The sequence below is a fragment of the Halyomorpha halys genome, unplaced genomic scaffold, assembly GCF_000696795.3.
Source record: "Halyomorpha halys isolate HHAL.00 unplaced genomic scaffold, Hhal_1.1 Scaffold1290.1, whole genome shotgun sequence".
NCBI classification, from domain to species: domain Eukaryota; kingdom Metazoa; phylum Arthropoda; class Insecta; order Hemiptera; family Pentatomidae; genus Halyomorpha; species Halyomorpha halys.
In genome coordinates this window covers 291098-306622 of record NW_027106157.1, presented here as the reverse complement: position 1 = coordinate 306622, position 15525 = coordinate 291098, and the positions used below count along the sequence as shown (strand labels likewise).

General features: G+C 27.1%; 1 protein-coding gene across 1 annotated transcript in view; it reads left to right on the top strand.

Moving 5' to 3' along the window:
- Positions 1-15525, top strand: part of jeb (jelly belly) — a 175661-nt gene that overhangs the window by 139821 nt on the left and 20315 nt on the right. Inside the window, exon 2 of the mRNA XM_067053706.1 lies at positions 12767-12933. Within this exon, the coding sequence (XP_066909807.1) occupies positions 12767-12933 (167 nt within the window). The remainder of the gene's footprint in view (positions 1-12766; positions 12934-15525) is intronic.

The window sequence follows — 15525 nt, the reverse complement described above, 5'->3', positions numbered from 1 at the left end:
AAAATAAATTTGTAATGTTATGATATCATAAAAGTTTATGAGTACCGGCTTGGTCGATTATGTTGTTTTAATACAATATTCTCTAAATACGTCTGTGGATATAAAAAGGCTACGGAAATATTCTCGTCCTACACATATTATTCGTTCTGAGAGACTGAGTGTTATTGCAAATCTCCTTAGACATGTAAGAGGTCGTTACTGAAAAATCGAGAACGCACCTCCAATTTTTCAATAAGGACCAGGATATAATTTTTTTTTCAAAAATGCAAAACATTTTAGAATATTTAGAAGATATATATAATTTTTTCAGATAATTTAGGAGAACATTTAAAACACTTATAGACCTTATTTGAAGAATTAAAAGAATGTAATATCTTAATTAAACTTGATAGAACTGAATTTTTAAGGAAAGAACTGTTATATTTAGGACAGGTTATATAAAAAAATCTACTAAGCTGAATCCATTTAAAGATAGAAGTAATAAAAAAGTTTACTATTCAAAGAAATAAAATAACTTTTAGGACTAACTGGTTACTACCACAAAGTGATTAAAAATTAAGCTAAAACCACCAACTAGCACTTTAAAAAAAAACAACAAAATTGATACTTAAGACAAATCATAAATTAAAGCTTTTGAAACACTAAAAACATTATTACTAAATGAACCAATATTAAAACCCCCTGACTTAAATAAAAAATTCATTTTGAATACTGACGCTTAGATGCGGTATAGATAGATATATCTCAAAATTTCAACAATAAAGACTTTCCAATTTTCCAAGCGTCACAAACATTAAATTAGATATTAATAATGTCTTACTTTAGTCAATTCTTTATTAGATAATGACCTAACACACATAATTAAAACATTAATAAACTTTTTTTAATGACCCCAAGTATAATTAACTATAATTAACCCTTTCCTTGTATATCCTAATGAATATAATTCTATAATTATAACCCCTTTAATAAATGTTTTCTAAAATTAACAAAGGGCAGGTAATAGAGGTATTCTTGGCCCAGGCGACAGAATTAAGAGGGTGACCAGTTTTGAGGAAAATTTAATTTTTAGACTAAGCCTATTTTTTAAATTATTTATTTATTGCGATTTACATAAAAAGTCAAGATTAAGTAAAAAATATTTCTTTCCGCTTTTTAATTATTTCGATCATAAGCCAGTCAATAAAATGAAGTGCAGTGTGAGATGATATTTATTTCTAAATGTATTTCCTAAAATATTGTTATAAAACTATTTATCGAGGCCGTGATGAGAAGCAAAACATAAGGCCTTGAGAATAGGTGAAACCAGGAACGGAGAAATTAAACTTGCTTTCCCTCCTCCTAAAGGATGGAAATGTCTTAGCTCATGAAGCAAATAATTAAACTCATTGAACTAGTCTCCACGATATGAAGTTGGCATGACAATGATTGCTGACTACGTGCTTAGCAATCAAGCACACAATTTTTTTATTATGTTAAACTAATAATCAGACATTTTTGTTTAGTTCAACTCTAGTTGAAAACGGTTGAAACTTCAATAAGTTTTTATTATATATATTACAAATAAATCTGTATTAAAATAATTTATTAGCTGGCTTCTTAATGTGGTTGAAAAGGATTTTTGCTTAGTCTTATTGAGTAAGATTTAACAATCACTAAATTTACTTAAATGATAGGCGTCATAACTCTATCTAATGTATATTTTAAAATATTAGATTATAATGGTATATAAATAACTGCACCAACCAGATAGTACAAGAGTCGGGAAGAAAAAAAGTACGTTATCTCACCCCAATTTTTACTTAATGAACACTTTTACTTTAATGAAAACTATGAATAATGACTAGTCAAAACTGATGAGTCTGCCAAGTATAGGTAGGGTGAATAAAAAATGGTGGCTGTTTCAAAACCTTAAAAAACATTAATTTTTCATTTGGAGCTCTATATCATAAAAACTACCAACGACACTAGAAAATCTTAAAGAAAATTACTTAAAGAAGAATAAATTCTCTGAAATATTAGCCCTAATAGAGCTATTTACGTCCAATACTTATCGAGATATAGCTTTTAAAAAGCAACATTTCATATAAATGTTTGGAACGTACTGAAATATCAGTAGCTAATTTATTTTGAGAAATCTATATCTCTGGAACTATGTGACATACAGATGTCTATTAGCAATCAAATTAAGGCTAGTTTAGTATACTATCAAGTAGTTTATGACCTTCACCTTCGTAAGGAATAGTAGTTTTCATGATCTTTGCTAAAATAAATTGATTTATAGTTGTTCGGACAATAAGTTTGATTTATGAAAAACTTTATTTCAGAAACCGTACGACGTAAAGATGTCTGCCAGCACTTAAATTAAAGCTACTCAAATTTACTATAAAATAGTTAATAATGTTTATCTTTGTAGGAATAGTAGTTTTTATGATATTTGACAAAATAAACTCACAAAATATTAATTTCTAGTTGTTCGTATAAAATTTTGGATTTTTGAAAAAATATATTTCTAGACCCATAAGACGCACATATGTTTGCCAACACAAAAAATAAAGGAAATTTAACTTACTATAAAATAGTTTATGACACTTATCTTCGAAAAGGTAGTACTTTTTGTGATATTAACATATGAATATAAATTAAGCAAATGGAAATTTGTCCGAACAACTAACTATAAATCAATTTATTATAGCGAATTTCATGAAAACTACTACTCCTACAAAAATAGATGTTATAAACTACTTTATAGCTCATTAAACTAGCTATAATTTGAGTGCTAATAGACATCTGTACGTCACATAGTTCCTGAGATATACATTTCTCAAAATAAATTAACTAACTACTGATATTTCAGTACGTTCCATACAACATTTAAATGAAATGTTGCTTTTTGAGAACTATTTGGACGTAAATATCTCTATTAGGGCTTACATTTTTCAAATTGACTCTTCTTTAAATGATGCTCTCTTAGATTTTCTATTGTTGTTGGTAGTTGTAAAGATATAAGCTCCGAATAATAAATTAATTATTTTTAACGTTTTGAAACAGCAGCCATTTTTAATTCCCCCTACCTATACTTGGCAGACTCATCAATTTTGACTAGTAATTATACATAGTTTTCAATTAAATAACCAAAAACTAAGATTATACCCTTAACTGCGTCATCCTTAATTTTATATTACATTTTATTTAATTAGTTGAAAAAATAATAATATTTTATCGCTATTTTTAAACCTGCTATTATTATTCAAAATTTAGTAATTGCAAACTATTACTGAATTTTGGATAATAATTTATAATTAAAGACGAATAACATTTCATTTCATCCATATATTTCAATTCTGAAAAAAATGTTATTTTAAACATAAGAAAATGTTTGTACAATTCATTATGAGTTCCATTGAATTGTATCGTAATAAACTATTAATGGAGCCTGATATAATTGAAAACATCCCATTTCTTTCATATAATTTAGTTCTCAAAATTGTTTATTCAAACATAATAAAATTTGTATATAAATCATTGAGTTTCATTGAATTGTATCGTAATCAGCTATTAATGAAACATGATATAATAAATTTTCCAAGAACCACAAATTAGATAATGACAAGATGAGCCGACATTAAACCGTTGCTCAACAGGTGAAACGATTCTAGATTATCCCCTAATAAGGGAGAGGAAATTGAAATCAAATAGAAATCGGAATCATCTTCCCCCTCATCTGGAAAAACTCGATTCATTTAAACCCAAACCGGTTATCTGTTAGAAATTAATCATGGTGAAAATAATTTTATTTTAACATCAACTAATTAATTTATCGTACATTATTTAATTGAAGTTTAATCAATCTTAATTATTCCCATGTTGCATATAATAAAATTTGACACGATGTATAGTAGTTTAAGATAAAAAATTATCCCAAACAATTGGTATAATGAAACCTAAATTCAATAATAATGTCTTGATATATAAATACGCCAGTGTGTAAAAAAAAAAATAATTAGCACATTCGAAAAATATATTTTATTTTATTTCGTAACTTTTTAATTGTATACTTTAATATATTTAATTTATCCTCTGCGGTAGAAACAGAAACACCAGGTTTAAAAAAATTTAATTTGCTATCGATGCAGTCGATTTTCCGGTATATAGCGAAATTGCTCAATTTAAGTGTGAAGACGTAGATGCATGATAGTGTCAATAACTACATGGTTTGTAACTCCAAAGAAAAGAAAAATACCATTCACTTCTTGGGAACCTTTCACCATTATAGTGAAATTAGAATAAAATATTTTGAGCAGCAAACCTGTTCTTCAGAACAATTACTTGTATATTATATTTGTATATTAAAAGACTTTAAATTTTAGAGCTCTCAGCAACGAAGTAAGCTAGGATACACTCGAAAAAGCTCAGTTGTTTAACACCTGAGGGATAAACGCAACCACAATTTGATATTATTGTTTTGTTTCTTAAAAAAATAATAGCGTATTGTTGTTTTAAATTAATTAATTGTTAAAAAGCATTTTTTTAAGCATATATCTTATTACTTTTTATAAGTTTTGTTATTTATGTGTTTCAGTTAAAATTGCACTCAGGCTTCCACAGACGAATATTTTTTCATATTCCATGTGTTTTAATTATTTTAATAGATCCATTTTTTTTATATAGATTTTTTGTAAATAAACACGTTTAAAAAACATTTAATTCATTAAATAACAACTATCATAAAGACAAAATAAAATAGTTAATTTTCTATACACTACATTTTACAGACACATATTATACATTGTTAATATCATATTATACATTTTTAAAATTTATTTTAAATTATTTTTCGGGGTGTCAATTCTTTAAAAATTAGCCATGCAGTGCCTCAATAATATGCCTAGATAACACAATCCATAACAATAAATCAGAATTATCTTTATGAAATAAACGCGTGCAGTATCTGCGACCTTCACTCTCTGAGTTATTGATCACTGTATGTAATAAACAACAATGCTTATGAATTTAATGATGAATTATTAATGGCGGTTTCCCTTATAATAAATTATTTTACTAAATAATAAAAATTATTACCTAAATAAAAAAGAAATTAATTTTGTGGTATAAAACAAAAACTATGCATCTCCTGTAAGATAATAGCAACTCATTTGAAAGACAATTCAATTTACTATAAAACCATCATTTAAGGAAGAAGAGATACCTCTCAAAGTATCTCAAAAACTACCATGCCCACGAATTTGTAATTATTCAGAGCTGTTATCTTTATGGTGTAGATGTACAATATGGCTGGGGTTCGAAAAATCCGGACTGTAAATGGTTTGTAAAAAATAAATATAAAACGTAGATTAAAAAATATTGTTGTATAACTATATTGTCGAATAACTCGAAAACTATGCAAATCCAGGAAGATTATAGCCTCTCATTTTAATGGTAATGAAATTGTCTATAAAATAAAAAAAAATACATCATTTGATTCGGACCAGAATTAGGAAAAATGGTTTTATATTTATTTATTCTGCACTAAGACAAAATCGGGGTGATTAAATCACTGTTACATCATAGTAAAAACATAAAAACAATGATTTTTATTTTGGATCCTTATGTATTTTATAAATATTATACTTTATAAAGGATATTATTTAGAAAAAAGTTTTATTAAATATAAACTTATTGAAATACTCGATTTACTCTATTGAGAGGAAGTAATGCATATATATTTTCAACTAGTAAATACAATAATTTATATTAAATTGTCAATCATGATAATTTATCTGTATTAAAGCATTTATGGGTCAACAATCATTATTATAAAATTATAATTTTAATTAATTATATTATATTCATATTAGATTGACTATTATTATTAATTTAAATCAAGGCTTATTATTTAATAATCACGAAACCCTCTCATATTCTTTATTATTTGTATAATTTTTATTTTTATAATTGTTTTTTGTCTTTAATATTTATATTTCTTCAAAGCCAATGGTTGAGTCAATATCTTGAAGAATGGATTTATTTACCGCTAATGGAGAAAAAATAATATTTACCTTTAATTTTAAAATTAAATGTTGAATAGAGGATTCATTCACCAATATCCCAACCATTTGTGAAGATAGCAGTATAATATAACTTATTTTTTAATCATCATACCAGTCCTTATTCTAATTATATTAAATAAATAAAACAAAAAAAATGTCCTTACACATTACGGGTATATTGTGAAAAGATGGAATGATTTTGTTTCTTCTTTTTTTTTTTTTGTTTTGTAAGTTTTACACCACATATTATGCCATTGTACCAAACCTATTGTGTGAGATAGCTACCATGTAATTGCCGGAATTCGTTTAAATACGAAAAAATACCCTTTCGAAACTGGTTATGTGTCATATGCTTGAAGATATTAATTTAATGTTTCTGATCATAAGAACCGCAAACTTTTATTTACTTATTTTTTGTGTGTATTGAAAGGTATAGAAAGTGAGTGACGATCACATATTTTTGTCATCTGCTCTTTTCGATGATGTTTTTCAAAGCAAATATTAAAAAAAAAATCATATCTGACAAAGCAAAACTCTACCATCATATCATAACTAGACCGGAGTTTCCTCTGAGACAACCCAGAAAAAAAAATGGGCTCAGAAATTCTTACATTGAATAGACAATCTTAGCACTGGCACCAAATGAAAAAACGGTCTTGACAAACTTTATTTTACAAAACAAGAATTAATATTTGACTGATTGATTATTTTATTTAATATTTGATTTATTAGATGAATTGATTTGGAACTATTGGTAGTACTGTTCCTTAATCGACGATTAATTTAGGATCCCAATTGTTTTTAAACTAATGACCTTATAAGAAATGTATTTTCACAATTTGATGAAATATTCGCAATTTTTCTAGAACAGTCTGATGACCTGAAGGCGATCTGTATATAGGGGACATAAAATAGTTAAATTATTTTTTTTTATTCAGATATAATAGTTTTATTAACAATAATACACCCTGCCACGATTAATTACAATATGCATTAACTTTTTAAATATTTATTCATACCATTTATATAAAGATTAAACTAAAGAAAGAGGAAAAAATAAAAATAAATAAGAATATTTGTAAAAAAAAATAATACAAATAAATAAGTTTCAAATATGATATTTATAAAAATAATTAAATCGATATAATATGATAACAGAATAATAAATAAACAAGATAAAGAAAAGAAAATTTAAGTAAAAATAACAGAAATACATGTAACACACAAGAGTTAAACTGTAACAAAATCTATACATCCATACTAACAGTAAAGCTTTTTATTTTGGAATAGAACAAAATTTTAATTGGTTGGGATTCTCACACTCAGCATAGTCGACCTTTCTTTCTCTTTCAATCAAAAACTTAATTTTGAAGCAAAAACACTCCCAGTTAATTTTGACTTCTTTTTTTAATAAACAAATATTTTAAAAAAAAATTATATCTGACAAAGCCAATCTTCACCATCATATCATAACTAGACCCCAGTTTCCTCTGAAACAACCTACAAAAAAAAAAAAATGGGCTCAAAAATTCTTACATTAAATAGACAATCTTAGCGCTGGCACCAAATGAAAAACTTCGGTCTTGACAGACTGTATTTTACAAAACAAGAACTGTCTTGCATAGAATCTAATAAACCCGTAATATGATATTTCGAATTAGAGGGGGAAGCTGTGCCGAGTAATTTATCTTCAAAATGAACGAGCTTTCTCATATCATAAAATATATTCTCCTAGCTCCATACTTTTAAATTTAAAACCTATTTTCCTAAGATATGGCTTGTGTTTAATAAGTTTATTTATATCCCTGTCACTGGGATAAAGAAAAATAGTATCATTATGCAGTGCTAATGTTAAAGGTACTTGTATTTACTCACGAATATATATTTGTGAGTCTTGATGATCAGTCAATAATAACAACAGTGATCCGAAGAAAGTATTTGCACAACTTGCCTTTTTTTATATGATAAATTTTTTTTAATAATTTATTTATTGTTATTTACAACTGTATACAAATATATACAACAAGTGAATTTGCTGTAGGTGACATGATACAAACATGTGGATAATCTACCCACTGATAGAACTCCAATAACATTTCTAGAGAAGATCTCGAAGCCATCTTCTTTTTAGACGCCTAGAAGGATTATTAGGTAATGAAGGAGAAGTTAGGTTAGAAACAAGTGGATTTGGGTGGTTGGGAAGTTTATCATGGAAGGAATGGTATCTGGTTCTGGCCAAATCGGCAACATATGGAACATTGAGGTCCTGATGGATGACTTGATTTGTGACAAAGTAAGGAGCATTAAGGATTTTACGAAGGATTTTGGACTGTAAGGATTGGATTCATATAATAAATTAAAATAATAACAAAATAGTATAAGGTTCCTTAGTAAAAAGTACAATTAAAACTTGTTGAAAAACAGTATAAATTTAATTAAAAATATTGATCATAATAAGAATTTAGTTAAACATAATATATACACAAGGAATAAATTATTTGCACACTGTTTGTTTACTTGCCCTTGTTTGTATGCTTGAGTATAATCCTGTCCTTTTCAGTATTATGAAATAATTCTATCTATTAAGTTGGTTTTAATTTAACCGAAAGTGCTAATTTTCTTTGTTTACGCCGGTTATTTACAGTTACGAATATTTCTTCAAACCTCTTAATTACATATCTGATGGTAGGAAAATTCTTACCTAATAAATCTGCTATTATGCGATACGATTTTCTTTGATTCCGAAATAATACAACTTTTTTACAAGTACCGGCACTTAGTTCACTTGTTTTTGGCATTAGGTTCGGTTAAATTAAAACCAACTTAATAGATAGAATTATTTCATAATACTGAAAAGGACAGGATTATACTCAAGCATACAAACAAGGGCAAATAAACTAACAGTATTAGTTGGTACTTTATTATGAAACAGGGCCCTGGTGTCTGTGTGAGCACTACAATAATTAGGAATATTTTAAATCTGAAGGAATTTATAGCAGGGTCCCAAGAAAGAAACCTTACATTAGTGAAACCAATCGCAAAAAAAGGCTTTTATGAGTTAGGGATTACAACAACAAGCCCATCAGTTTATGGGAAAATGTATTATTCTCTGATAAGAGTAAATTTAATTTATTTGGATCTGGCGCTTGAAAGACGATTTGGCAAAGGAAAAGTGAATAATTCAGGAAACAAAACGTCTCAGTTACTGTAAAACATGGATGGGAGAGTAATGGTTTGGGAATGCATGGCTTTTAATGATGTTTACATAACCTGCTAACCAGTGCAGCCAAATTAGGAATTCAGGATCGGTATATTTCTATGCATGATAATGATCCGAAACATAAAGCAATCAAAACTAAAGAGTAGTTAATATTTGGTATTCGCCAGCAACTTCATATACCTTCACAATCTCCTGGCTTAAACATAGTTGAAAATTTGTGGCATATTTTACATTAAAATGTTCCAAAACACCAAATGACCGGAAGACATCACCACAAGGATCTTTTACAGCAAAAATAGGAACAAATTAACACGGATTTAATTAAAAACCTCGTTCAATCGAGACGTTTACAAGTGATAATAGATGCCAGCGGACGTCATACAAAAAAATTAATTAAAAAAAAAAAATAAAACGCAAGGGGTATAAATACTTTTCTTTGTATTTTTTTTAATTTCAATTCAAATGAAAACTTAAAATTCAAATGAAAAACGTTTTTCATAAACAAAAAAAAAATTAAAGAATTTTTTCATGTGAATTTTATTTGCAGTTATCAAGTTATAATTATACTTTTTATTTTTGAAGTAATAGGTTTTTTTTTATTGCATAAATTCATAATTTAATAAAATAAACGTGGTGGGCAAATACTTCCTTTGGTCCACTGTATGTTTAGGTAACATTTTCATAGTCATACCCTATAATGAAACAGTTTTTTTAGAACAAATAATTTCTTCGACTAATTATTATAAAACTACATGTACATAGTATAATTTAAGATTAATAACTATTATAATGAAAACATTGCTTACAATCGTCTATTACAGTTTGTTCTACATTGCTGTGATCCAACTAACTCAAGGTTTGGGCCAGAGCAGTATCACAAAAGGAGGGTGTATCAACACTTGTACCTCTGTAGCAAAGAACCACAACAAACCATACCTATCTGCTGTTACCACACATTTTAGAAAAATGGCACTTAAATTGAAATTTGATACACCAAAAAACTTTAAGCGAAATTTAAAAGAAAAAATTACAAATTTAAATTCATGTTACTCTAATCTAACAAATCATAAATAACTACACTAAATATAAATAAACAAAAAAAAAAAAAAAAAAGAAATTACAGATGGACTGCCTGCTAGAAAAACGGTTACGTTTTGGAAAAACCAAAGTAATCTATGCCTCCATTTCAATCCTTTTTAGTTCTGGTACAAACCATGATCACAGCTATTTAGAAGAAACTGTAATAGACAATTGTTAGTAACGTATTTATTAAGTAATGATTTCATTGTAATAGTTGCTAATATTAAATTATACTATGTACATGTTGTTTTATAATAATTAGTTGAAGAAATGATTTGTTCTAAAAACCTTTTTTTCATTGTAGGGTATGACTATGAAAACGCCGTCTAAATATAAATGTTATAAATGATTGATCCTCAAGAACAAAAAAAATTCGAGAAAAAATGTATTTTTTTATCCAAATTTTTCTTTTGTTTTCATTAAAGATTTCAAGAAACTTATTTTTTTATCTTTAGTAAAATTCAATAACCTGGTGTTTTGTTCACTACCTCTTCAAATTCTCGTCTGATTTCTTCTTCAATTTTACCTCAACGCTATTTAAGCAAAATCATAATGTTTATTTTAAATTAATTTAATACAAAAATTTAAATATTTATTTGTCATCAACAAACGCAAAAAAATTAATTAAATATAAAAAAAAAATTAATTATTTAAATATAAACCAGTACCCTAGTAATATACATTGTACAAAAATAACTGAACTGCTTATAAGTAATTTAAAGAGGTCGCACTTAAGCTAAAAACGGAGCAGTTACTCAATAACTTAATACTACTCGGAAAGTTATTTATAGACTACGGTATAAAAACATTTATATTTGAAAATGCCGAAAAATCAAAATACTGAAATTTCACATATATATTGAATATGTATAAAATGAAGATTTATAAACTTTTATTAAATAAATTCATTTGGAATTATTGGTGGTTCTGTTCCTTAATAGACGATTGATTAATTTTATAGTTAATTTAGGACCCCAATTGTTTTTTTTAAATTAATGATGTTATAAGAAATGTATTTTCTCAATTAATTATTTTCCTTCCCACTTTTTTCCAGAACAATCTGATAACCTGTAGGCGATCTGGCATAAGGGACATAAAAGAGTTAAATTAGTTTTTCTTTTATTCAGATATAATAGTTTTTATTAACAATAATAATACATCTGCCACGATTAATTGCAATATGTACTAAATTTCTAAATATTTATTCAAACCAATTATATAAAGATTAAACTAAAGAAAGAAGGGAAAAAAATGAGAATATTTGTAAAAATACAAATAAATAAGTTTCAGATATGATATTTATAAAAAAAAAAAAATTGAATCGATATAATATGATAACAGAATAATAAATACACAAGATAAAGAAAAGAAAATTTAAGTAAAAATAAAAGAAATAAATTTAAGTGGTTGGGATTTTTCCACTTAGCTCCAACTCTCCCCGATAAACAAATATTATTATTAAAAATTGGCTTTATTTTTAGATTTGTTTTGTATCACAATTTTATTGAAAAAAAAAATACATACTTTTTTTTAATAGACGAGTTATTGTTTTAAATTAAAAAACCATTGTCTCGTTTTTATTTTGGTAGAACCTTTACAAATAAATCCGTCCAGGCCCCAAATGAGCCATATTCCACTGACATTATGTAAACTAACAAAAACAAATATAGCAACATCTCAAACAATGAAGTATTTGATAATACTTAAGGTAGCAGGTGAATAAAATTGTCCATAAAACTAATTATTCTCATATCATGAGAACCAGTACATTCAAAACCTCTTGCATTAAAGTGAAAACACTTCCAATTAAATTAGATTTTTTTTGGACTTATTTAAAAAGAAATATATTTTTTTAAATTTTATTAAGCTATTATTAATTTTAAAATTGCTGTTTTTTTTTTTCCTTTTGGTAAAGGATCCAAAATAAATCCACCCCGGGCCGGAGCCGGTTGGTGTTCCATATTTGGTGTGCATAATATTAAAAACATGATGGCTGAACTTATTTAACTAATAATATGATACAACGTGACACCCTAATAATGAGTAATGAACCTCCACAATACTTCAGGTAGTTGGTGAATAAAAAAATAATACCTTCTAGTGCCTGAAATCTATTTATCGTATCACGAAAACCACTCTTTTAATATTGTAACAAAGTGATTGAATAAAAATTTGTTTAAAAATATAGTGAGACTCTATAAAAATGTTCAAAACCATAGCAACATTGTGTTTGCCATGGTAAACGGTAAAACTAATAGCTTTCATAACATGCAACTAGAAAGCATTTGTTTGCTCTATTGCCCTCACCCAGCAAAATCTCGCCTTATTTTATGGTATATTGATTGTTAAACTAATTTAAGATTTTCCTATATTGCTAATATTCCCCTATAATATAAAGTTTCTTTGTGTGTTACAGAATGTCCACCATCTGAAGAGGACGACGTAACGGAGAGGTTCGCATGCCCTACCCCAGACAGGATGGGCAGATACCGTTGTATTGACGACCACGTTCTATGCGATGGATTCATTGACTGCCCATCAGGTGAAGACGAAGATAGACAAGCCTGCATGTTCTACAAGACGGTAATTAGTATAAAATATAAGTTATTCATATTATTAATGTCATTATCATTCTTAAAACTCAAAAGAGGACATTTCAATAAATTCATCAGAAGTTTTGACAAGTGCAACCAAAGGTGAACTATGTAACTTGTATTATTCTATTTGAATGAAAATTTCAAGCACTAAAACATGACAGTAGGACCACCACAATAAATAAATGGTAATGAAATTAATTTGATAAAAAGAATCGTATAAAAAATGTGTACGTGATTTTGATTCAATGATGAAAATAAAAAATAAATTACAGAAAGTTTTGGAGATGTATGGGATCTCGAAACGTTATCTAAATATATATATATAATAAGTTATAAACATATGTTTAAAAAGAATCATGTTTCGCAATGACACTCATATTAGTAATATTGAAAAATGTTTGTGTACTACGATATTCCAAGAGCCCAATTTTTATTACTTCAACGAAAACTGTATACATTTAAGAACCAAAATGGATGACTACCAACCATGGTATGGGAAAATAAAAAATGGTGGCTGTTCAAGAAGATCCAAAAAAAATCATTATTGATCTCTTTCAGTTAAGAAAAAATTGTACATTATTTTCTTTTAGGAAAAGGTTTAATTTTTATCAAGAGTACAAAAGGGGGACAGGAAATGTCAATTAATAACAAATAAATATTATTGGAGTAAATTCTAAAAATTCACTCATTTTATATTCGAAGCTCCATATTCTTAAAACTACCCACAACAATAAAAAAAACTTCATTGCACATTATTTAAAGTAGTGTAATTTATTTTAAATATGAGCTCTAATTTTATTAAACGTTTTGAAGAAACGGCCCCTTTTTATTCCCCTAGTCTTGAGAGTCATCAATTTCGACCAATAATACATATTTTTCACTAAAATAATAAAAATTCAAGTATGCAATAAAAAAACGTTAATAATCATAAAACACGGCTGCTATTATTTTTATGTGAAATAATAAAAACCTTAAATGTTTTATTATCCTTCGACAGAAATTGATTTAATTAAATCTACGGAGTCCGTGAAATTAGACAAAGCTCTTTGCTAAATAATATGTTTTATGCTTTGAATGAATAAGGGATTTTAATTGAATAAACTAGGGGTGTGTGTCCCCGGTCCATTCATGTAAAAGCGCCTTTATTTCATTCAGGGTTGTTATTCAAAGGTAATTCATCCTTTACAAAGGCTCTCTTGAAGGGATTTTATTCACAAATAGTTCTTCAAAGGTCGATCAACCATCAATAAACAGAGTTTAGTTCTTATCAGTTTGATCAATCAACGCAATAGAGTACATTTAACTTATGATGAATAGGTATATATTTTGAAAATTGTAATAAAACTGAAACACGACAGTACAAAATAATTATTTATTCAATCATATTTATCATCGTTTATGAAATAATCATTAAAAACAAAAACAGTCAATCTCAGAGTAGCATTGGAAGAGAGGGAGATATTAATCAAAATTTAATTAATAAACAGCTCATGATTAATTAAAATGGCCTTTAAAATTAAATGTTATACGAGGAGGATATTCTAAAAAGGATAAATATTTTTTTTATAAATACAAAATTTTGTTTATTTTCGATAAGATTCTCATCAATTTAAAGGTGGGATATTAGTTTATTTGTCTGCTCAATCGCTATATCAATCGAAGCAGTTTTGAAGAGGTTGCTGTTTTTATTTTTTTTTTTTTTTGTTTTTTGTTCCCAGTATACCAGTTACCCATTACATCCTTTAAGAGAGGCTGAATAAATGGCATGTAAAGACCTTTCGCGGATATTGTGGTCTCAGTACTTAATAATAAGTAATAAATAATAAATAATTTGTGTTTCATTATGGGGATATTATAGGAGTATGTAAAAGTCAGAACTGTAAAAGTCAAGTCAGTAAAATTTTACCAAGTACACACTACCAAACAGTTTGTTCTTGAAGCAGAATACAAGTGAACTTATACTCCCAGAGACAGCAATAGCCGTGAAACATAATTAAATGGCCTAAGAACACGGTGGTAAACAGGTGTGACATGAGATATAATAATTCTGTCTTCAAAAATACATTAAACAAAGCGGTAACTGAAGATAAATAGACAAATGATCAAATTTCAAAATGCTGTAAATACTGCAAGTAATAAACAGAATTTATCAATTGTAAAAAACTAGGTAATCTTAATTTCGAGGCTATCATGTTTAATAAGATAAAAAAAAAATTGTAGGTTATTGTGTCAGTACAAAAGACGTCGTTAACAATTTCTTTGCCAAACAATCACATTAACACTGACGATATTAATTGAAAAAATGTAAATTTTGAATAATAAAGAATCTAATGATCCTTTTATCTGTAAACCATATGTCCAAATGAGACCAAGTAAGCACGTGTGCGAATTTAACTTTCACCTAAACTAAATTTTAGAAAATGTTGACAAAAGTTTTGATCGTTCTTTTAAAACCCATCGGAGGAAATCCAAAGGAAAACGAAATTATAATAAAGCACCAAATTCGCTAACGATGAAAATATTAATTTAATTTAATAATAATAAATCTGACGACACATGTATACTTTCTGTAAACAAC